Source organism: Zingiber officinale, chromosome 7A (assembly GCF_018446385.1).
Source record: "Zingiber officinale cultivar Zhangliang chromosome 7A, Zo_v1.1, whole genome shotgun sequence".
NCBI lineage: Eukaryota > Viridiplantae > Streptophyta > Magnoliopsida > Zingiberales > Zingiberaceae > Zingiber > Zingiber officinale.
The window spans coordinates 133,126,670-133,151,138 of NC_055998.1; the positions used below are offsets into that span (position 1 = coordinate 133,126,670).

Sequence of the window (24,469 nt, forward strand, 5' to 3'; positions counted from 1 at the left end):
TAGCTGTAAAGGGTTACAGTGATGCTAGCTTCCAGACCGACCAGGATGACTATAGATCGCAGTCGGGGTTCGTGTTTTGCATTAATGGTGGTGTTGTGAGCTGGAAGAGTTCGAAGCAGGACACAGTAGCTGATTATACGACAGAGGCTGAGTATATTCCTGCATCAGAGACAACAAAGGAGGCAGTTTGGATTCGCAAGTTCATCACTGAACTTGGGGTGGTTCCTAGCAGTGTTGACCCTATTGAGCTCTATTGTGACAACAATGGAGCTATAGTACAGGCGAAGGAACCTCGCTCACACTAGCGGACCAAACACATACTACGGCGCTTCCATCTCATTCGAGAGATCATCGAGAGAGGAGATGTGAAGATTTGCAGAGTACCTACAGAGGCTAATATCGCAGATCCCTTGACCAAGGCTTTGGCACAGAGGAAGCATGATGGTCACACTAGGTCATTTGGGCTTAGAGCCTACACTGATTGGCACTAGTGCTAGTGGGAGATTGTTAGCTAGAGCCCTAGAGCCAATCATTTGATGATTGTATTTTGGACTTATTGTATCATATTCTATATAAATAAAGGCATTTAGTTTTTGGTTATTATACTTACTTGTATTGGTGCCAAATAAACTAAGTATAATAACGTCCTAGAGTAGACGATTCTCACCTATATCAATCGGTTAGTTGAACCGATAGTGAGATGATATAGGGAACACTACTCTTAATCATTCCTAGTCGAGTATTAAAATTCAGGGACAATGTTAATGTAATAAGACTAGCATGTAGGTCAACTCGATGACTTGATCTCACAAGTCATGGATATAGAGATATCAAGTTGACACATGGGTATGCATTAGAGAATGTATACTGAATGACCCGCCATGAGAAAGTATCATGGATCGTTATATGAGTGTCATATACTTTCTCATGTGGCTATTAGTATGACTACTAGTCCTTAGACCTGAAGTCACCATGGTTTCCTACATAAGGAGTTATGTACTTTGGTTTCGTCAAACGTCACCCGTAACTGGGTGGACCATAAAGGCGATTACTGGGTATGTAACAAATTATGCGGAGGGATATGAGTGATGTAGATGTGATCTATCCCTCCTATATGACGGGAGAGACATCGATATTCTTGATAGAGTGAGACCACGAAGTGCATGGCCATGCCCAAATGAGTCAATATAAGATATTGAGCTCATTTGATTGAGTGAGTCTACTTGGAGTTCAAGATTTAGATTGATTAGAGGATGACACGGTCTATGTCTCACCTTGATCAATCTAGATGTCTAGGATAGAAGGACACTTGTCATATATTGTGAGGAGTCACAATTAGTAGTCACAAGGTGATGTTGGATCTCAACATTTTGTAACTTGGGTAGTAATGATATATTGCTAGATACCGCTCATTACTTATGTTTCTAAATGAGTTTAGGGGCATTGCCAATGTTACAAGAGCCCATTGGGTCACACACAAAGAACAAGTGGATGGAGATTAGGTTCATATGATGAACCAAGAGGATTAGATTTATTTGATGAATTAAATTAGATTAAGAGTAATCCTAATTGGGCTAATTGAGTTGGACTTAAGTTGATTCATGTGTTCAATGAGTCTAATTTAGATTATGACTCATTGAATTAATTTAATTAAATGAATCAGATTCATTATATTAAATTGGCTTGAATTAAATGGTTGGATTAGATCAACCATGAGAGAGATTAAGTCAAGTTTGACTTGACTTGAGAGGAAGATGAAGAGTCAAGTTTGACTTGACTTTATGTCACCTCATTGGTGAGTTGGCATTAAGTGGACCAATGATGATGCTCCACATCATCATGGTTACTTAAGTGAAGTGCCACCTCATGGGAGTTAATTACCAAGAGTTGTGACTCTTGGTATCCCATGGAGGTTACAAACCACTTAATTAGATGAAAAGAGTTTCATTTTGCAAGTGTAACTCTCATTCAAGTGATCTTCCTCCTCCTAAGCTCTCTTCTTGCTCCTTCTCTTCTTTTGGTCGTGGGTTTCAAGCAAGGGAGAAGAAAGGAGAGTGAATCTAATCCAAGAAGAAAGGTTAGTGAAAGTCACATAGAGATTTTAGAGGAGTGTGTTCTCTTCTTTTCCTTTCTTCTTCTTCCAATCCTACCCGAGAGCCCTAGAGAGTGCTAGCACACTTGTGGTGCTCTCTTCTCCATCCTTGAGTGTTAGAGAACACTTCGTGTTCGTGTGGATATCACTAGAGAGTTGTCTACGTTGACAACTTCGAGATCCGGCGTACCGTTGGACGAGCGGGATTTGCGAGGACACGCTTCAAAGGTATAAAATATTTTTCCTTTGTAGATCTACTGTAGATCATAGTTTGAAACTCGTACTCGTATTTTTGAAATCTATCCTTCGCATGAGATCCAGTGACATGGGTGATTCGGGGTTTCCGCGACGCGAAAAGCGATTTTCGCGGCCCGAAAATCCCAACAATATCTTAAACTATTAGTTTTCCTATCATATTTAATCTTATCCAACCTATAGTGTGAGAACTCTTGCCTATTTAACACTACACTCAAGTTTTCATGGAGATGTAGTGGTTCTTGCTAATATGTTATAGTCGGACCCTGTAGCACGAACTCTTGCATATTTAGCACTACACTTGAGTTCTGGAGATATAGCGATTCTTGCCGAAATGCTATAGTAGCACCCTATAAAATGTTCTTTTCGGGGAACAATCTAATATTAACACATAGTTTAATGAATTCATTCATTGAATATTTATCCTACTTTTAATGATAACTGATAACTTAATATAATCCTTTTTTTTTATCTGGACTTGGAATAGATAATTTATCTTCTCTCCGATAATGTGATCAGGGGATGACAGTTGCCTCAGGTTATGATGCACTGGAAAAGTGATCAGTTATCATTCAGATATGTATTATTCGATTCCTAATTATGATATATTTACAGAGATTTTTCTTTAAATAAGATTCACAACTAACTAAGTGAGTACTTCTCAATTTATTTTCGATGAAACTTTTTTATAAAATTGGGTTAATCATGAGAAGGGATGACAGCTCCATTTTGTTTTTTCCTCCAATATTAGACCATGTTGAAAATAAAGAATGCTTTATTTTTATTTTATTTCTAGCCTTATTTTTGTTCAAATGAAACCATAAGGAAATTTGATATTTTTTTCAGGGCAATATGCATATCTGCAATTTTATTAATTTCGGTGAGTATGTTTTCCGTGAATCTTTCAAATTTTAGGGTCATTTAAGTAAAATCACGAGGTCAAATCGCTGCCACGCCCGCAGACCGGAAAGTGGCGAGAAAGGGTAACCGAAAGCGATCGGAAGAAGAAGAAGAAGATAAAGAAAAACCTTCCAACTATAAATAAATTTATTCTCAGTTCAACACTCAAAAGGCGATTCCGCCGGCCGATTCTTCTTCATTAGTTCGCACGCTACTTTCTCTTCTTCCGATCCTCCTCGCCTTCAAGGTCCGCTCCTTCTCTATCCTGTTCTCCCTTTTTCACGTTTTTTCTGTTCTAACTGCTGTTTCTGTTTCTAATGCTTAGTAGATTTAGGATTTTGTTTCTCCTAACCCCTTGATTTTTTGTTTGTTTGTTTGTTTGTTATCATCTTGTAGTTTATTAAGGCGTTCTTCTGCTGGATAGAAATTTTATCTGTTTGTTACATATCCGTTTTCTCGCTTTATGGAGTGAAAGTTGTCAAGTTGCGGGGGTTTTTGAGAAGAGAAGAGGTTACTGTGCGCCTCTGTTTCTCTGATTTAATTTAATTTAGTGTGGTTTAAGGAAGAACAAAACGCTTGTTGCATGGGTTTCATCGGTTCTTCGGTTTTCTCATTTGATATATATTAAAGCTATAGACTTTATCATCAATACTGATTTAGGAATCTCCTCAAAAATCTGAGGGGCAATTTCATTATCTTCAGGGTTTTACTTTGCTTTTTCAAAATGCCCCGTCACCCCCTCCAAAAGTTTTTATATTATCAAAACACCCTTCGAGGTTGAAAACTTATGATTTATATCTCAATCACTGACTCCGTGAAGTTACTTATCGAAATGACGGTGTGATGAACATGTGGATTCATTTCACTAGCTTCTATGCCATCATTCTATTAAGTCACTTAACGGTGTTAGTAGGCGGGATTGAAATAACAAGACAGGCATTTTAACAATTTTAAAACCTTAGGAGACATTTTGAAAAGGCAAATAAAATAAACCTTGGAGGCTAAAACAACATTTATCAACAGGATATACGCTGAGATAACTTAAGTGAAAACTGAACTCTATCAAAATTGGAGGAAAGAACTATGCTACTGATGAATGATCCTGGGAAATTCTATTTTTTTTTAATACTGTCAACAAACATAAGGGAAGATCATTCATTACTGTGATTCCCATTTAGAGCTTCAATCTTGTTTTTGTAGAACAATCCGTCATTCAATACAACAACAATAACAACTAAGCCCTAAACCCTAAACCCTAAACTTGTCATTCAATATAAAGATATATATTTTTTATAAGTAAAATGTATTAATGCATTAGAAGAAATGTACTACTAGTTAGGATACCATAAATCTAAATACACGCGTTCGGATCTTAATGAGCATCCGAGTAAGATTTTGACAACCACCCTCAAAATTACATGGATTTCTAGTGAACCATATGAGATACACCATACAAGACATAGCTAACACCCTTGCCTTAGTGACCATATATTGCCCCTAAACTCTCTCTTGAAAACTCATAACATTCTTCTTGCCGTGTCCATCTCTTGCCGCACACCATTGTACCCAAAGGATGTCTTTCTTTTGTTGGATGTTCCACAAGACATGTGAAAGCAGTGCTGAGTTCTATGCCCGAAGATCCCTCAAGCCATATCCCCTTCCTTCTTTGGAAGGCACATAGCAACCTGTGAGATAGGATGATGTTTCAATGTCCAAACAAAGGATATGCAGATAGAATATACCTTGACCAATATGCCATTGGGGATCAACATGATGGAAAGCCAAAAACACTCAACGCCTTACCGGCCTAGCTTTCCAACATAGGACAAGCTGTGTCTCGGCCGAGAAGTGAGACGTCCAACCATCGCATAGTCCATTGTATGCAACCGCTCTGCCGCCAGAGGTATGCCTAAGTATCTAAAGGGGAATGCCCCAAGTTGGAAGCATGACATCTCTAATAATTTGTCTTTGGTGAGTTCATTAACCCTTGCCATATAGATGCTGGACTTCTGCAACTTTTCAGGCCTGTTGAATTCCCAAATATTCATAGGCAGTTTTTTTATGTGGGCGACAGTGGACTCATCTTTGTGTCCAAAAACTAGTAGATCATCAACATATGCTAGATGTGTGACTCTAGTCCCTGCGCACATATGATGTAGGTGAACTCTTGCCTGCATGGATACTTGTTACAATAGCTCGGACAATATCTCAAGATAGATACCAAAAAGGAACGACGATAGTGGATCACCCTGTCTTAAGACTCACTCCATGGAAATATTCATGTATCTCTCCATTAATGGCCATTGAACATGAGGTAGTGGTGACATACTCAATGATCCAATCTATGCTGAGTTTAAGGAAGCTAAAATTCTCCAATACAGTTCTGCCTTGTGAAAGTGCTAGTCCATTATGTCAAAAGCCTTTTGGAGATTTACCTTGAGAACACACCGCGTTTAGATTCGCTCTCTGGCATACTTCCTTAGCAGCGAGATGAATGTTATTTGTAATAGACCTCCCCTCAACAAATGTTGTCTTGGCTGGGTCTAGTATGTTGCCTATAACTCCTTCCATCCTCACTGCCAAAATCTTCTAGATGACCTTGTAGATATTGTTACTACATGATTTATATTTTTTTTGACTTTGGTCGTTGTGCATTCAATATCTCATATTTTAGGAAATATATATTATCAAATGAATCAGCTAAAACTACTATGGATTTTGTTCCAAACAAACTATCCTCACTTCTAGGATTTACTCAATTAACTTTCACATTGAACATTCCTGAATTATATTGGTTAATGAAAAAAAATGATATAGAATAATGAGAAGAGAGAAGGAAACAAAATCATAAATCACAGAAAATTTTATTTTATTCTTAGATTCTTCAAGCCTTTCAACCATAAAATATGCCATCTCATTTCATTAAAATGTCATCATATAACTACAAATATACATAGAAACACAAAGGCAACTTAATTATGTTGCCAAATCCCAATGTTCCCCTTTATATTACTGATAAGTTATTCCTACACTTCCACTCAAATCTCCCTCAAGCCTGTGTCTTTTAGTTATACCTATACCATAAGTAATTTCTTTAGGATTTTTCAGATTTCCTTTTGATTCAAATGGTCAAATCATATTTGAGGGGCATAGTGTCATAGGCCCTTAGAATATTTAGTATATTTAGTCTTAAAATCAACTTTACTAATGCTATTTAGTATATTTCTTATGTCTGAGAAACGGTTGAAGGTGATAATTCATTATTATTTATTACCGGTGAATTATTTCCAAATAAAAATTGGAGCCATGCCTGGTAGGAGAACATGAGGAAAATCTACCATAGAAAAAACTCATAGAAAAAGGGAAATATTTTCCATCTGCTTGTTCTCTTGGAGGGTAGGAACTAAATAGGCAAATTAATGCCAACTCAAGTTAGACTGATTTTGCTTGGATCACCCGAAAAGCCCACATTCCATGATGAAACCTTAATTGAGAGATAAAGTGGGTGAAAGAAGCAAAATCGAGGACACATAGGGAGAGGTGGTTGGCCACTCACAAGTCAAAAGGCATTTTTCCTCTTAGAAGCAAGTATTTTGTTTCAACTACCTAGTTTAATCCAAGTTCATTTCTTTGTTTTATGAACCTTAGACTATCTTCTTTTCCTCTATAGAAACTGTAACCTAAGAAAGACAATTCCTTGGCAATAGAAATTTTGTTCTTTTCCTGAATTATGTGTGTCTTGGGTGTGCGAGTGATTCCCACACTTAGTGGCAGGACTACTTAAATGTAGCCCTCAGTTCAAAGAGCGCGCAGGTCGGTATGGAGATATCACCGTACTTGTGGAATAAATTTGTTCTGATGCTGGTATTATTTCATCAACTAGCCGTCTTAAGTTTGGGTATTCCATTTCACAATTTGCTGCGATAAGCTCACTTTCCCCACCACCTTTGCTAGTGAACGGGTTTATCCATTCAGTGTCTAATTCAGGATAATCATCCCAAATTGGTTGTGTAGAAGTTGAAAGGGATGCCAAATATGCAATATAGTCCAGATAAGAATCATCGATATCCTCATAATTAGGAGTAGGGTCCAGGGACCGCGGTACAGAGGCCCATGGGCTTGTAGTCGCTGCCTGGTCTTGCTCGGAATTATTTTGGATTGAATCATCTTGTACTAGGACTGCAGCTGTCTCTCGAGGCATTAGGAGAGAGAAAATGTCGTTGGTTGTAAAATGACGAGGTCGTTGTGAGGTGGAGGCGTTATTTTGAGCTGGTTCAGGAATAGTGTTTGGTTTATCTGTAGAACCAAATCCTTTTTCACCTCGTTCAGAGTAACTGAGGTGAGGTACTTCATAAACTTCTAGGAAAGCTATTTTCTCCGGTATTAATTGTGCAATTTTTTTGCTGCGGAGAAATATAAACTAGAATATTAGTTCTATTAAATAGAAGTACTTTGACTTCACCTCGATAATCGGAGTCGATAACTCCAGCTCCGACTTCTACTCCATTTTCCATGCGAAACTTGATCGTGAGGCTAATCGCCCATAATAGCCATAGAGAATTTCAATTCGTAGCCCTGTATGAACTAAATCCCGATCATATGGTTCAATTACAGCAGCATGACTTGCAGAAACATCAAGTCCTGCTGATCCCTCCGTTTGTCTTTGTGGTAAAGTTGCATGCTGAGAAATTTTATTAACAAGAATATGGGGTTCAGGTGTTGAAGAGTACCTTTCATCTTGATCGATAATCTGCTTTCCTTTTTCAATATAGTCATCAATATCTCCATATTCCTCATAATACTCGTCAGCTGTTCCTTCAAAATTTGTAAAGACTCTTGGCTTTATTTCTATAAGAACTGCCAGAATTTCTTGGATTTCTTCGTCTTTGTTATTGTATACTGGTTGTTCTGATGGCTATGCAGTAGCATAATTGCTAAAGCTGAGTGAGATTCGTCCATCCATCATTGTTTGACTGTTGACTTCTGATGGTTGTACTGGGATTGATATTTGGGTAGGATTAATTACCCAATTAAGACCTTGTAGGCTTCTTGTTGAGAAACTTCGTCCAGGTAAGGCATTAACTCCATGGGAGGTTAAATAGTCTACCACCCCCTGTATTTCATAAGCAAAGCCTACATTAGGAGTGTTAGAAAGTCTACCTACAAGTTCTCTTGTGATTAAGAGGTTGGCTTCACTGTTTTGCCAGACTTTATATCCTCTTGTAAGAATAGAGATTTGAATGTTTCGGTAGAAGTCTCCGATAGTCATCATTATTTATGGGATGACATAAATCATTTGGCTTCCAGATGTTAAATCTACTTCCATGGTTGCCAATATTGCTTGGTCTCCTTGCCATCGGTGGTCCCTGAATACAATAAAAGCCATCGTCCCTTCACGTTATCGATGTAATATTTGGACACGTACCTGGAGAACGCCCAGGTGAATGTATTGCATTCGGCTTCTTCTTAATTGATTAAAACTTTCTTCTTGAATAAAGCTTCTATCAACTTGATGGTTGTCAGTAACTAGCATAGCCTCTTCAGATCTGTGCACATAGACTCTGTGATGTGCATCACCTCATCTTGAATGATAAAGTACCTCAGCTGGTACTATGGAAGCAAGTTCTTGCATTGATAATTGTAATTGAGCTTCGGGTTCAATTTGTTGTTCCAGCGTATATCCTGTAGCTGCTCCTCCAGTGAGTTGCCGCCCAATTCTTCGTGCTACTTGTTGAGCGTTGTGGAGCCTTCGTTGAGTTCTTCGGTAGCTTCTTATTTGATCTTCAAATAATGGAGTTGTGGCTGCTTGCTGTTCTGTTCTGGTGGTGGCCATACTCCCTTTAGCTTTTCTTGTTCCTCCTTCAGAATTTTGTAAGGGTCTTTGAATACTCGGAGTTCTCCTACTTTTTCCTTTGGTTTAGGGGGACCAAGAGATAGATTTTGTAATTTGGAAATAAGGTCTTGTGGGAAAGGAGGCGAATGCTGTTTTCGAAGATCAGATTGGATTTCCTTTAAGGTTTCAGCTATTTGGACTAGTAATTGGATTTGGGTGTTATTTGGTTTGATGATTGCAGCGATTCCAGGTGTAATACCTTGGTAGTCGCTTGGTTTAGCAAAGCCAATAGAAGGGGTTTCTATAGGATCAGTTGAAGAAATTGCTTCTCTGTATGAGGTAGTATTTCTTGTAATATAAAGTGCTCATAAAATTTATCAGGATTTACAGGGACTCCTGGAGTCCGGACGAGGGCAGTTCCTTCCTGGAGAATCTCATATAGATGTGCCCTTGGACTTTCTTAGGCCTCCTGCCTTTCTCGCCAAGTTAGGATCTATCCTTTTGCTTCTTCGAGTTGCATAATACCAACAAGCCGAAACAAGAACAAGCTCTGATACCAGGAAAGCGTGCGCAGGTCTGAAGGTGAAGCAAAGTGAAACGAAAAGCACTTGATTTATTAGAACAAGGAGTATAAAGAAGTTAAAGCTTAGAAACCTAGAAACCCTCAAGTAAAGCTCAAGTGGATGCTTGATGCCTTGCAAGAGGAGATCACCTTCTTTCTTATAGCAAACGTCGGGTGCTCTTTGGGGCCCATCGTCACGTTTGGTGATAAGAAGATAAGAAGGAATCTTGTTTTACAGCACATCTATGCTACTTTACAGCACACTTGATAGCACACCTATGTTACTTTACAGCACACTTGATTCTGCATAGTTGCCAGAATCTTCTTTATTAAAGTTGAGTAGTCGTTTCATGGGTCCATTATGCTCGCTGCTTTAGACCTTAAAATTCTTCATCCTGGATACACAATCTTGAAGGAGATATGCTGCCTGTGATAATTGCTCGTCGTTTTGTTTGACAGCAGATACTAGTCATTCCACCAGTTGTCCTTTCCTCTTCTTTTATTGCACTCTTGTTTCTTTAATGAGTGGATGATTCGAAGTTGCCGTAGTGCGTAGACGGTTTGGATTGCGGCTTTCTATTCAAGCATGTGTAATTCTTCTGAGAATTGATTGTACTTGTCTAGTGGGATTGGGTAGGAGTTATGTATTTCACTAAGCTTCGGTTGGTACTGCTCAGCGAGGTTGAGAGTATCTGCAGCATCCTGTTCAGCGTTGCTTGTGCTTCTGGGTTGGGCTGATTCTCTACCTCCTTGAGTGCTGGTACCACCAAGGCTAGTTGGCCTAGCTCCGGTTCCGACCATTCTGCCAAAATTAACACAGATATTAATCGAGATAAAGAATCCGCTACCTGATTATTTTTTCCATCAATATATTCAAATTGAACTGATGGCCGGCTCCAGTGATATAATCAGTAAAAGAAATCCACCGTACTCTAGAGGACTTGTGATTAGCGGTTTTGCCGAAAAAACTGATGATGGCTTGACAATCGGTTCTAATGAGTAGTTCCGATTTATCAAGGAAATAGATTTTGAGAGCTTCCATTGTATTCATCACCGCATAAATTTCAGCATCAATTGTTGATTTCGGAGGATTAAACTTTCCGCTAGAATAAGCGCATATTTTTTCAGAGGAAACTGGGTTAAATTTCCTTTTCTTCCACTAGCACACGCCTCCCCATCCATCCATACACCCATCAACCTCTAGAATTATATAGCAATTTGGAGGGGGTATTTCTAGATCTGGGAGCTGCTTCACCTTCTCTTTAACTTTATGAATTAAATCCCAGTCTTGCTGATTTAGTCTCTTTTCTCCGTTAGGAGATGTTTTTGCATAAAGGGGTCCTAGGAGCTTTCCCAAGTTTGGGATGTAATTTCTTGCATAATTCAATAATCCCAACCATATCGCATACCTTTGGTAGTCTTGAGGTCATTATCTTTGAAGTCTGCGATCTTGGATATAACATGAAGCTGTAGTTTGATTCTGCAATTTCCTATAATGGCCCCAAGAAATTCAATTTTTGGTACAACAATTTTCATTTTAGTTGGGCTTAGAACTAGCCCATTTGCTTGACAGATTTGGAGCATTCTCTGAAGGTGTTGTTCATGGCTCTTTTCATCTGGTGAAAATACTAGTATATCATCGATGTATACAACTATGAAGTCTTCTGTTCCCTTGAAGCATAAGTCCATTTTTCTCTGAAATACCGCAGGTGCATTTTTTAACCCAAATGACATTACCAGCCATTCATATAATCCGTCAGGAACCCAGAAGGCCGTCCGCTCAATAGAGTCAGGTGCATTGCAACCTGATGAAACCCACTCTTTAAATCAAATTTTGAAAAAATGCAGCTATTACTGACCTTTTTAAGAATAGTGTTGATGCCAGACATGTTATATTGATCTTTGTGAGTTATATCATTAAGGCGTTTGTAATTGAATACCAGCCTTTCTTTGCCTTTCTTTTCTTTCTTGGTAATTGGATTAACTATCGTCCCAGAATTTACGATGATTGAAGTTGTCCGGTGCCTGCTCTTGCTGGGTCTAATAATTCCTAAATCCAATAATGCTTTCACATGCTTTGTAAAGGCCTCCTTTTGGGCTGGAGTAAGATGCTTTAGAGGCCTATCCTCAATGGTGAATTCTGGATTTTTGATGTCTAGCTGACAAACAATTTTATTCTTCTGCCAGTGCTGCAAGGGATTCTCTCCAATAATTCCTTGTTCCTTGAGTTTTTGTAAGAGTGGTTTGAATTTTTGTTCAAGTCTGACTTATCCTTCCTACAGAAATGTGGACCATCTCCTTAATCTGGATATACTCTTCTTCATCTAATTCCAATTCTTCTATTGCTGCATGGACAGATGGTAACGTATTAATAGTAGTCAGATTTTTATAGAATGTTACCGTATTTCCCTTGATTCTGAGTCCATGCATAGCTCTTATAAAATTACATCCAATAATAAATTGGTGTTGTCGCCTAATACCATCGGAAAACTGTAAGTGTAGGGAATCCAGAAAATATTATCTCCGATCATCATTCTTCCATTCCTTAGCTTCATATTAGCGGTTTGTTGTGAATTTATACCGCTGAAATTCACCACAAAGCTATTCTGTTCTAATGCTTCTTTCGGGATTGATCTTTGGTCCACACAACAAGTAGTTGCTCCCGTATCAAGAATCACCTTTAGTTTAAATCTTGGGATTCCTGGAATTTCAATTTCCACTGGTAAGTTATACAACATAGTTTTTACTAACCTTGGGCTCTGTCTCTTCAATAAGCATGTGAGCTGCTTCTTCATCTTCTAAATCTTCAAAGTCTTTTTGCAAATCTCTTTCTAATGGCAGAGCTTCATAGTGAGATTTGTAATAATCGACTTCCTCTTTTAACCTCTTGATTTCTTCTTCGCACCATATAATATAATTTCTTTGCTCCTGTATAAGATTCATTGGATAAAATGGTGTTGATGGAGCAGGAGTAACATGTACCTCTTTGTTGAAATAATATGGTCCGCATAAGTTGCAGACAGTCAGGAAGCAGCCAGGGTAGTGTATTCTTGCTCGTTGTATGGTTGCCCTTTTACAACAGATGCAGATATGTGATTGGGGGGCAAAAATACATTCATTATGCTTCCATTTATGAAGACAGCTGGATTGGGCTTCAGTTAATCTTACTTGCTGTCTGTAACCTCCATCTTCTAATCCAAGCATATATATTGTATTTAACTGTAATGTTTGGATAGATTTTTGTACCTCATATATATCTTCCTCTCCTTTTGATATGCTAAAGATAGCGTCACTTTAGGCTTCTCCTTCTTGGACGGAGAGAATGTCACAGTCTTTTAGTAGCTCTAGTTGATCAAAAATAGTAACTCTTTTTATATTTCTTCTTTCATTGGGGCAATCTTTGGCAAAATGTCCTTGACCACAGAGATAACATTTGCATTTTTTGTTACGAAGTAAATGTTTTCTTTTCTCGATTCGAGCATGTGAATCATGAGGTTTACCTTTGTAAGTCTTTGATTGTCTTACCCCAATTTTCCTTGGTCTAGATTTTTGATAATACCCTGGTATGGGAATTTGGCTACAGAAAGACAAATCCTTTAGAGATCGCTTAAAGGTTGCATCTTTGCATTCTTGCACAAGGAATTTATGGGCAAAGATGATTCTTGGAAATACTCCCACTGTCAATCCTGGGTGTCTTGCTTCAAATGCTGCTTTTATCCGGTTTCCAAGATCTCCAAGCATTTTAAGCCAAAATTTTTCGGATAATTCTGGTCCTGCATAGAGTCGTCCTGTTTTTGCTGCTAGCCTCATATAATCATTGATATACGGGATAATATTCTTCACATTATCACAGGATAACTTCTCCAGATCTCTATATGCAACATTTTGTATTTCTGTAGAGCCTTGAGTAGGATCTTCTGCAGAGAAAACCCGCCTCATTCGAGATAAAATGTTTTGGGTTCCCTCCCTTCCTTCACTGATAGATATAAGGGCATCATATTCAGTGGGATAGGTCATCCTCCATGTTATTTTTTCAATTTCCCCCAATAGATTTTCTATGAACTCAATTTTTTCTTTGGAATCTGTAAATGCTTGTGATGCCACAAAATTCTTGGTTATGGATTCCCACCAAGAAAAGGCGTCATCAAAGAGATTTAATTGTTCTTGTATCACAAATAATGCCCCACTTTGCTGTTGTGCAGAGGGTAGAGTCCATAGTTCATTATTCATTCCTCCCTTAAACTTTGCCCTTGGAGGTTGTTGCTCATAGATTGGTTGGAAGGCTGGAGGATTTGCCGTATTATTTGCTGGCGGATACCCTGGCGGTCCCATTGCAGTGTCTGTAGGGGGTCGGTATGGAGATATCACCGTACTTGTGGAATAAATTTGTTCTGATGCTGGTATTATTTCGTCAACTAGCCGTCTTAAGCTTGGGTATTCCATGGGGAAAGTGAGCTTATCGCAGCAAATTGTGAAATGGAATACCCAAGCTTAAGACGCCTAGTTGATGAAATAATACCAGCATCAGAACAAATTTATTCCACAAGTACGATGATATCTCCATACCGACCCCCTACAGACACTACAGTGGGACCGCCAGGGTATCCGCATGCAAATAATATGGCAAATCCTCCAGCCTTCCAACCAATCTATGAGCAACAACCTCCAAGGGCAAAGTTTAAGGGAGGAATGAATAATAAACTATGAACTCTACCCTCTGCACAACAGCAAAGTGGGGCATTATTTGTGATACCAGAACAATTAAATCTCTTTGATGACGCCTTTTCTCAGTGGGAATCCATAACCAAGAATTTTGTGACATCACAAGCATTTACAAATTCTAAAGAAAAAATTGAGTTCAAAGAAAATCTATTGGGGGAAATTGAAAAAATAACATGGGTCCAATGAAGGATGACCTATGCCACTGAATATGATGTCCTTATATCTATCAGTGAAGGAAGGGAGGGAACCCAAATCATTTTATCTCAAATGAGGCGGGTTTTCTCTGCAGAAGATCCTACTCAAGGCTCTACAGAAATACAAAATGCTGCATATAGAGATCTGGAGAAGTTATCATGTGATAATGTGAAGAATATTATCCAGTATATCATATAATCTGATTATATGAGGCTAGCAGCAAAAACAGGATGACTCTATGCAAGACCATAATTATTCGAAAATTTTTGGCTTAAAATGCCCGGAGATCTTGGAAACCGGATAAAAGCAGCATTTGAAGCAAGACACCCAGGATTGACAGTGGGAGTATTTCCAAGAATTATCTTTGCCCATAAATTTCTTGAGCAAGAATGCAATGATGCAGCCTTTAAACGATCTTTAAAGGATTTGTCTTTCTGTAGCCAAATTCCCATACCAGGGTATTATCAAAAATTTGGACCAAGGAAAATTAGGGTAAGACAATCAAAGACTTACAAAGGTAAACCTCACGATTCACATGCTCGAATCGAGAAAAGAAAACATTTACTTCGTAACAAAAAATGCAAATGTTATCTCTGTGGTCAAGAAGGACATTTTGCCAAAGATTGCCCCAACGAAAGAAGAAATATAAAAAGAGTTGCTATTTTTGAGCAACTAGAGCTACCAGAAGATTGTGACATTTTCTTCGTCCAAGAAGGAGAAGCCCAAAGTGACGCTATCTTTAGCATATCAGAAGGAGAGGAAGATATATATGAGGTACAAAAATCTATCCAAACATTACAGTTAAATACAATATATATGCTTGGATTAGAAGATGGAGGTTACAGACAGCAAGTAAGATTAACTGAAGCCCAATCCAGCTGTCTTCATAAATGGTTAAATACAATATATATGCTTGGATTAGAAGATGGAGGTTACAGACAGCAAGTAAGATTAACTGAAGCCCAATCCAGCTGTCTTCATAAATGGAAGCATAATGAACGTATTTTTGCCCCCCAATCACATATCTGCATCTGTTGTAAAAGGGCAACCATACAACGAGCAAGAATACACTGCCCTGACTGCTTCCTGACTGTCTGCAACTTATGCGGACCATATTATTTCAACAAAGAGGTACCTGTTACTCCTGCTCCATCAACACCATTTTATCCAATGAATCTTATACAGGAGCAAAGAAATTATATTATATGGTGCGAAGAAGAAATCAAGAGGTTAAAAGAGGAAGTCGATTATTACAAATCTCACTATGAAGCTCTGCAATTAGAAAGAGATTTGCAAAAAGACTTTGAAGATTTAGAAGATGAAGAAGCAGCTCACATGCTTATTGAAGAGACAGTAGCTGCTGCACAGAGCCCAAGAAATTCCAGGAATCCCAATATTTAAACTAAAGGCGATTCTTGATACAGGAGCAACTACTTGTTGTGTGGACCAAAGATCAATCCCGAAAGAAGCATTAGAACAGAACAGCTTTGTGGTGAATTTCAGCGGTATAAATTCACAACAAACTGCTAATATGAAGCTAAGGAATGGAAGAATGATGATCGTAGATAATATTTTCCGGATTCCCTACACTTACAGTTTTCCGATGGTATTAGGCGACAACATCTAATTTATTATTGGATGTAATTTTATAAGAGCTATGCATGGAGGACTCAGAATCGAGGGAAATACGATAACATTCTATAAAAATCTGACTACTATTAATACGTTACCATCTGTCCATGCAGCAATAGAAGAATTGGAATTAGATGAAGAAGAGTATATCCAGATTAAGGAGATGGTTCACATTTCTGTAGGAAGGATAAGTCAGACTTTTGAACAAAAATTCAAACCACTCTTATAAAAACTCAAGGAACAAGGAATTATTGGAGAGAATCCCTTGCAGCACTTGCAGAAGAATAAAATTGTTTGTCAGCTAGACATCAAAAATCCAGAATTCACCATTGAGGATAGACCTCTAAAGCATCTTACTCCAACCCAAAAGGAGGCCTTTACAAAGCATGTGAAAGCATTACTGGATTTAGGAATTATTAGACCCAGCAAGAGCAGGCACCGGACAACTTCAATCATCGTAAATTCCGGGACGATAGTTGATCCAATTACCAAGAAAGAAAAGAAAGGCAAAGAAATGCTGGTATTCAATTACAAACGCCTTAATGATATAACTCACAAAGATCAATATAGCCTGTCTGGCATCAACACTATTCTTAAAAAGGTCAGTAATAGCTGCATTTTTTCAAAATTTGATCTAAAGAGTGGGTTTCATCAAGTTGCAATGCACCTGTCTCTATTGAGCGGACGACCTTCTGGTTCCTGACGGATTATATGAATGGCTGGTAATGCCATTTCGGTTAAAAAATACACCTGCGGTATTTCAGAGAAAAATGGACTTATGCTTCAAGGGAACAGAAGACTTCATAGCTGTATACATCGATGATATACTGGTATTTTCACCAGATGAAAAGAGCCATGAACAACACCTTCAGAGAATGCTCCAAATCTGTCAAGCAAATGAGCTAGTTCTAAGCCCAACTAAAATGAAAATTGGTGTACCAGAAATTGAATTTCTTAGGGCCATTATAGGAAATTGCAGAATCAAACTACAGCCTCATGTTATATCCAAGATCTCAGACTTCAAAGATAATGAGCTCAAGACTACCAAAGGTATGCGATCATGGCTAGGATTATTAAATTATGCAAGAAATTACATCCCAAACCTGGGAAAGCTCCTAGGACCCCTTTATGCAAAAACATCTCCTAACGGAGAAAAGAGACTAAATCAGCAAGACTGGGATTTAATTCATCAAGTTAAAGAGAAGGTGAAGCAGCTCCCAGACCTAGAAATACCCCCTCCAAATTGCTATATAATTCTAGAGGTTGATGGGTGTATGGATGGATGGGGAGGCGTGTGCAAGTGGAAGAAAAGGAAATTTGACCCAGTTTCCTCAAATATGTGCTTATTCTAGCGGAAAGTTTAATCCTCCGAAATTAACAATTGATGCTGAAATTTATGCGGTGATGAATACAATGGAAGCTCTCAAAATCTATTTCCTTGATAAATCGGAACTACTCATTAGAACCGATTGTCAGGCCATCATCAATTTTTTCGACAAAACCGCTAATCACAAGCCCTCTAGAGAACGGTGGATTTCTTTTATTGATTATATCACTGGAGCAGGCCCATCAGTTTAATTTTGGCAGAATGGCCGGAACCAGAGCTAGGCCAACTAGCCTTGGTGGTTCCAGCACTCAAGGAGGTAGAGAATCAGCCCAACCCAGAAGCACAAGCAACGCTGAACAGGATGCTGCAGATACTCTCAACGTCGCTGAGCAGTACCAACGGAAGCTTAGTGAAATACATAACTCCTACCCAATCCCACTAGACAAGTACAATCAATTCTTAGAAGAATTACACATGCTTGAATAGAAAGCCGCAATCCAAACCGTCTACGCACTACAGCAACTTCGAATCATCCACTCATTAAAGAAACAAGAGTGCAATAAAAGAAGAGGAAAGGACAACTGGTGGAATGACTAGTATCTGCTGTCAAACAAAACGACGAACAATTATCACAGGCAGCATATCTCCTTCAAGATTGCGTATCCAGGATGAAGAATTTTAAGGTCTAAAGCAGCGAGCATAATGGACCCATGAAACGACTACTCAGCTTTAATAAAGAAGATTCCGGCAACTTTGCAGAATCAAGTGTGCTGTAAAGTAGCATAGGTGTGCTATCAAGTGTGTTGTAAAGTAGCATAGATGTGATGTAAAACAAGATTCCTTCTTATCTTCTTATCACCAAACGTGACGATGGGGCCCCAAAGAGCACCCGACGTTTGCTATAAGAAAGAAGGTGATCTCCTCTTGCAAGGCATCAAGCATCCACTTGAGCTTTACTTGAGGGTTTCTAGGTTTCTAAGCTTTAACTTCTTTGTACTCCTTGTTCTAATAAATCAAGTGCTTTTCGTTTCACTTTTCTTCACCTTCTGACCTGCGCGCTCTTTCCTGGTATCACCAAACTGCATAATGGTTGGATGCTTTTCCTGAATAAGTTCCAGGATGGAAGAATGTTGAGAGAGAGCTATTTTTTTTCTCAAAAGATTGCACCTCTCCATACTTGGGGGAAGCAAAACTGGTGAGTATTGTTTGGGAGGAGGTTAGTCGCATGGAGTTTGATAGTTATAGGTAGATTCCCTTCTGAACATCTAGTCTGCATCAGTATCAGTATTATCTATTTTTATTTTACAGCCAACTGCAAATATATATGCATAAAATTGGTAAATTGGGCACTTCATGAATGCTGTCTGAAGAAGGGAGGCCAAGTGGCACTAGTGGTTTGTAGGGATGGGCATGATTTATTTTATCGGTTTTGTGAAAGTGAAAACAAAGTTCAAAAAATCTAATTCAAGCCTGAACTTAAAAGGGTTTTGATTCTGTTTCAAACTGAATTGACATGTTTAATTTGATTTCAGTTTGGTTTCAAATTGTAAATTGATAAATAAATATTTATTAATCAACAACTAGTTTTCAAGCTAGATTTCTATTGGAATAGCAATAAAACTTATTCTTATTTATGAATTATATTGATTACTGAAGGGAACAAGTAAATAAAAATAAAAACAGATACTAATTAACATACTAATTTATCTAATGATACATACATATATATTATAAAAACCTTAATGGATAACAATTTGTATAATCTCAAACTGAAACCAAATCGAAACCGATAATTTTACCTAATTTGTAGAAACCAAACTAATAAACCATTAAACTAAATTATTAGGGTGTTGGTTTATTCTTCGAAGTTATAGTTCTCAGGTGGTTTATTTTTGAATGTCATTTGGGGAAGCAATGGCTAATGAACTAAAGGGGAGGACTTGGGGAGGTCCTTTATCTCTTATGATGAGGCCCTAGGGCAAGTTGGCTGGTTGAGGAAGTTCTTGTTATATTGAAAACAATTAGACTTCTAAATAACATTTATTGTTTATTTGGTGTTATCACCAAATTATTCTCTACATGGCAAACAATATCATAAATTCAACCTCAACAAATGTATAATGGGAAAAAGACTTAGTGGCATACATTAGCACATAGATACAAATAGCCTTCCATATATATCCCTTAACACCTAGGCACTGTGAGGTGGCCTTGTTCAATGGAATTTCAGAACCCTAATTTTTCCCGTCTTTGTTAAACACACTTAGAGTTTAATGCATATAATCATTCCATCCTCTTTAAGAAGTTGATTTGTCCCAACTATTTGAGGTTGTATGCATGAATCTTATCCATCATGTTCCTCCTTTCTGAAACTAAGACAGCTTACCACTTATGATTGTTAAATATGATTAAATGACTAATCCCGACAAGCATGATCTGCCATGGAAGAAGTTAATCTATTTTTTGATATTCTGCATCAACCATTGAAATGCTAAACTAGAATCTCGGTGGGAAACACTAGAAGAGAAATGCTTTAGGCTTAGTAGAATAAAGACAAAATATATGGAATTTAAGTTTTAGCAATATTAGACGTAATGAGACAATTGTTCAAATAAGAGATGACGAATTGCCCAGAACCGAGAGTTTTAAATATTTAGGATCATTTTTGCAAAACGATGGAGGGATTGAGAGAGATGTCTTACATAGAATACAAGTAGGATGGTTGAAATGGAGGAGAGTGTCGAGTGTTTTATGTGACCGTAAAGTATCTCTAAAACTTAAAGGAAAATTCTACAAAACTGCAATTTGACCTGCTATGTTATATGAAACTGAATGTTGGGCTATGACTCGAGCACATGAGCAGAAGATGAGAGTTGTAGAGATGAGACTGTTAAGATGGATGTGTGGACATACGAGGACGGACATGATAAGAAATGAGAGTATTAGAAAGAAAATCGGAGTTGCATCTATTGACGAAAAACTTCGAGAGACATGTTTAAAATGGTATGGACATGTACTTAGACGACCAATAAATGTTCCAATTAGGCGATGTGAAACTATGTTAAACACGCATATCAAACGAGGAAGAGGAAAACCAAAAAAGACTTGATTAACAACAATAAACAAGATAAAATTTATTTAAGTATAGATGATGATATAGTAGGAGATAGAGCTCAATGGCGTAAAAGGATCCATATAGCCGACCTCACCTAGTGGGATAAGACTTGGTTGTTGTTGTTGTTGTGCATTGAAATAAGAAAATTGGAGCAGACCGACTCAATCCCATATTTGAACTGACTTAACTAGGGCTATGCTTTATTTGAAATACTTATACTAGAGATTCAAACATAGGACTGTGTATTCTAAGTAGTTCATTGGCTTGAAAAAGAGGTGTTACTCGTTAGTTTCCTGGCGGAGGTAGGTAATATGACCTAAACTGTTGTAGCTTATAATTGAATTTGCACAAAACTTTGTAACTTTGTCCTAAAGCATTTACATCACTGAAGGGACAGTATTTTGCACCATCTCTTCTGTCTATATTTCACTTCAGTATACAAGCTGATCATAATTTTTGAATCTAATAGATTTTAGATTTGTCATTGAGTAGTGATACAATAGCTAGCTTGTTTTGTGTGACACATCAATTAAACTACTCAGTAAAATTGATTGGATTTGTTTAGGTCTATTCATGCAGCTCTATCATCATCCTTACTCAATGGACAGTCAGAAAGTGAGGTTAGCACTGGAAGAGAAAGGGATTGATTACACATCTTATCATGTTAATCCTTTAACTGGGAAGAACATGGATGTCTTGTTCTTTCGCATGAATCAATCTGCAAAACTTCCTGTCTTCCAAAATGGTTCCCATATCATTTTCCAAGCCATTGATATTATCCAGTAAGTTTCATGTCTTGATACTTAAAGATGTTTTATTTACTTTATATCATTATTAATGGAAATAAATTCTCATATAGCAACACCTGATTGACATAAGGTACATAGAGAAGCTCTCTGTGTCTCTGAATGGTGAGGACAATCCCATTAACACAAAGGTCACAGAATGGGTGGAGAGAATTGATCTATGGAGTCCCAAAATATTCACTCTGGCTCATGTCCCAGAAAAGTATCGACTATTTGTTTCCAAATTTGTTCGCCGTGTAGTGATTGCTCGGATGGTCCAAGCTCCAGATCTAGCTAGTGTTTACCACTTAAAACTTCGAGAAGCCTATGATACAGATGAGAAGTTGAAGAACGCTGAAAATCTGAAACAAAGTGAGGAAAAACTCTGTCATCTTCTTGATGATGCAGAAATACAGTTGGGCATTACAAAGTATCTTGCTGGAGAAGATTATACCATGGCTGACTCCATGTTTATTCCTGTTTTGGCACGAATAGTTCTACTGGATCTTAAAGAGGAATACATCACTTGCAGGCCCAATGTATCAGCTTATTATAACATGGTTAAGCGGAGGCCAAGCTTCAAAAAGGTAATTGGGAAGTACTTCCAAGGTTGGAGGAAGTACAAAACACTTCTCAGAACATGGTGCTTTCTTCACATAAGAGACTTGTTCAGAAGGTACTAGGGAACCAACACTATTAAAGGTCAAATGGATCAGATAAATTGTGCATGCTACAATAATATGCATAATGTGGAATAAATGGAAGCGATTTTAGGGCTTCAATAATGGTGCAAGGTTATATTTTCTTACAGAATCTTCTAAAAGAACTTATATAGAGTTTTCATAAGGAAAATGATAGATTGTATAGAGTTGTTAGATTGTATATATATATTTTTTTCTCTACTTTGTTTTTTAGACTTATAACCAATATCACTGTGCAGTGATGAGTTCTCCTTAAAGCTCCATCTCCATAAGTTTTTTATATTAAGCTTCTTTGGCTATTTTGTAATATTATCTCTCTGTGTACATACTTGAAGTGTGAAAGGATTATATAATTTCGCACTATGACAAACTTGTGATAATATTTCATTGTGGTATTATCTGTTTGATGCCATCAATTTCATTTCCTCAACAATTTTTAAGTAGTTAGATTATATATATATATATATTTTCTCTACTTTGTTTTTTATCCTTATAACCAATATCACTGTGCAGTGATGAGTTTTCCTTAAAGCTTCATCTCCATAAGTTTTTTATATTTTATTTGGCTATTTTGTAATATTATCTCTCTGTGTACATACTTGAAGTGTGAAAGGATTATATAATTTCGCACTACAGCAAACTTGTGACGATACTTCATTATGGTATTATCTGTTTGATGTCATTAATTTCATTTCCTCAACAATTTTTCACATTCAAGTCTTGTGGATCACCATTGCTCAAAATTTATATCACTTGCAATGTTCCACTTATTCTTAGGATTTGCTTTTTGTGTGGCGAAAGTAAAAGAGAAAATGTTATTGGGTTGAACAACCATTGTTTAGGAATACTTAACTTTTGATCAAATTTAGGAACAATATTATATTGCACCAGCCCTTACTTGGCGATTGATCATTTAAAATTTTGCCCTATCAACTTTTGTTAGTAAGATAATTGTTAAAGTTGATTGACTAGTCATTTGACAGAATAGCCCAATTTTATATATTTATATTCTCAATAATTGCCTACCATGATCGAGATGGATAACGGAGGTATAGTAATAGTCAACTGTATTATTGGTAGGACCATGGGTGCAAGTCACATAATTCCTTAAGTGGTGCTTTGAAGGTGGAACAGGAAGCTATCAGCCATGCCTAGGTCCTCTGGCTAATAGCTCTCCTGACAGAAACTAATAATTTTTTTTTTCTACTTCTCGTCGCATCTCAGCAGGCAAGCAGGCGTCTACTTCAACAATATTGTGTTCATTAACAGAACAGGTAAAATTTTCTGAGTGACGAGGAATGTCGATTATAACTCAAACATGTTCATGTCTGCAGGTTCAGTACATTCTAACAGTGAATTATTGCAGTGCAACTACTCAAAATGGCCGGCTTCCAGAACTCTGACATCAAGAATCCACAGCTCGGTTGTTGCCTGTCGTCTGCTTTCTCAGGTACGAAATTCGATGGTGAACTCTCAACTCAAAGTGCAGACATTTTGGTTAAATTAGATGTTGGGCTGGTTCAATCGAAAATAAGATTCTGTCGTTACAGTCTGAAAAGCATTGTTTCAGCATCAGTACTGAGTTTGTTCAACAAAGATTCTAACACATAATTGTTTACTGGTTAGGGACGAGACAAAGAAACATGGAAGTGTACAGGATTGATATTTGTTTAGCAGCTGAAATTAGGGTATGTTCAAGAGAGCTACAAATTCCAGCTATGGGGAAATATGTTAACACTTTGGTGAGTTTGGTATTCAACTAATCCATATTCTATTAAAACCCCATATGCTACAAGGTGTTATGACAAGTAGAACACTCAGATCCACTCAACTGGTTTCACTTGTTTGATTTGTTGTATCCATTAATTCATCTTGCCCATCCAACCCATATGGTGTGATCTACTCAATCATCTTGATTTGCTTGATCCACCCAGTTCATTTGATCCATAACTTTGGTCATTGCCTGGTCTTGTTCGTCACCTCGCTCAACTCATGTGGGTTATCTAACCAGTTCAATCTACATGACCCAATCGGTCCTACTTTGGCAAACCACGTGAGTTATGTATGCCAAGTGGGTCGAGTAGATTGGACAAATGAAACTAAGTAGCTTGGGTGAATATTGATAACGCTCACGAAAAGCGTCCCTCATCGCTGGTGCCACGATGAGATAAAGGTGTGCAAATTAAGTATTGAGCGGCTTTCTAAGTGGGAGGGTTATTCATCACAACCGTGATTTGAGCCATAGCCCATTGATGGAAGTCTACTATTTGGGTATCAATTCAACTATATTCTAGGGCAACCTGGGTGAATATGATTTATGGCTCATTGATGGAAGTCTACTATTTGGGTA

At 37.7% G+C, this 24,469-nt stretch overlaps 1 protein-coding gene across 3 annotated transcripts; it reads left to right on the top strand.

The window, feature by feature from the left end:
• The first annotated feature begins 3,329 nt into the window (after positions 1-3,329).
• LOC122002661 (glutathione S-transferase TCHQD-like) lies at positions 3,330-22,752 on the top strand. 3 transcript variants are annotated; one of them, XM_042557923.1, is made up of 3 exons: positions 3,330-3,494; positions 21,199-21,415; positions 21,513-22,752. In XM_042557923.1, exons 2-3 carry the CDS (start codon positions 21,207-21,209, stop codon positions 22,099-22,101), a joined length of 798 nt encoding a protein of 265 aa, XP_042413857.1. In that variant the 5' UTR covers positions 3,330-3,494; positions 21,199-21,206; the 3' UTR covers positions 22,102-22,752. The 3 variants fall into 3 exon arrangements, with proteins under 3 accessions (XP_042413857.1, XP_042413859.1, XP_042413858.1); XM_042557925.1 differs by lacking the exon at positions 3,330-3,494 and adding an exon at positions 18,468-18,763; XM_042557924.1 differs by lacking the exon at positions 3,330-3,494 and adding an exon at positions 18,468-18,713.
• The last annotated feature ends 1,717 nt before the right edge of the window (positions 22,753-24,469 follow it).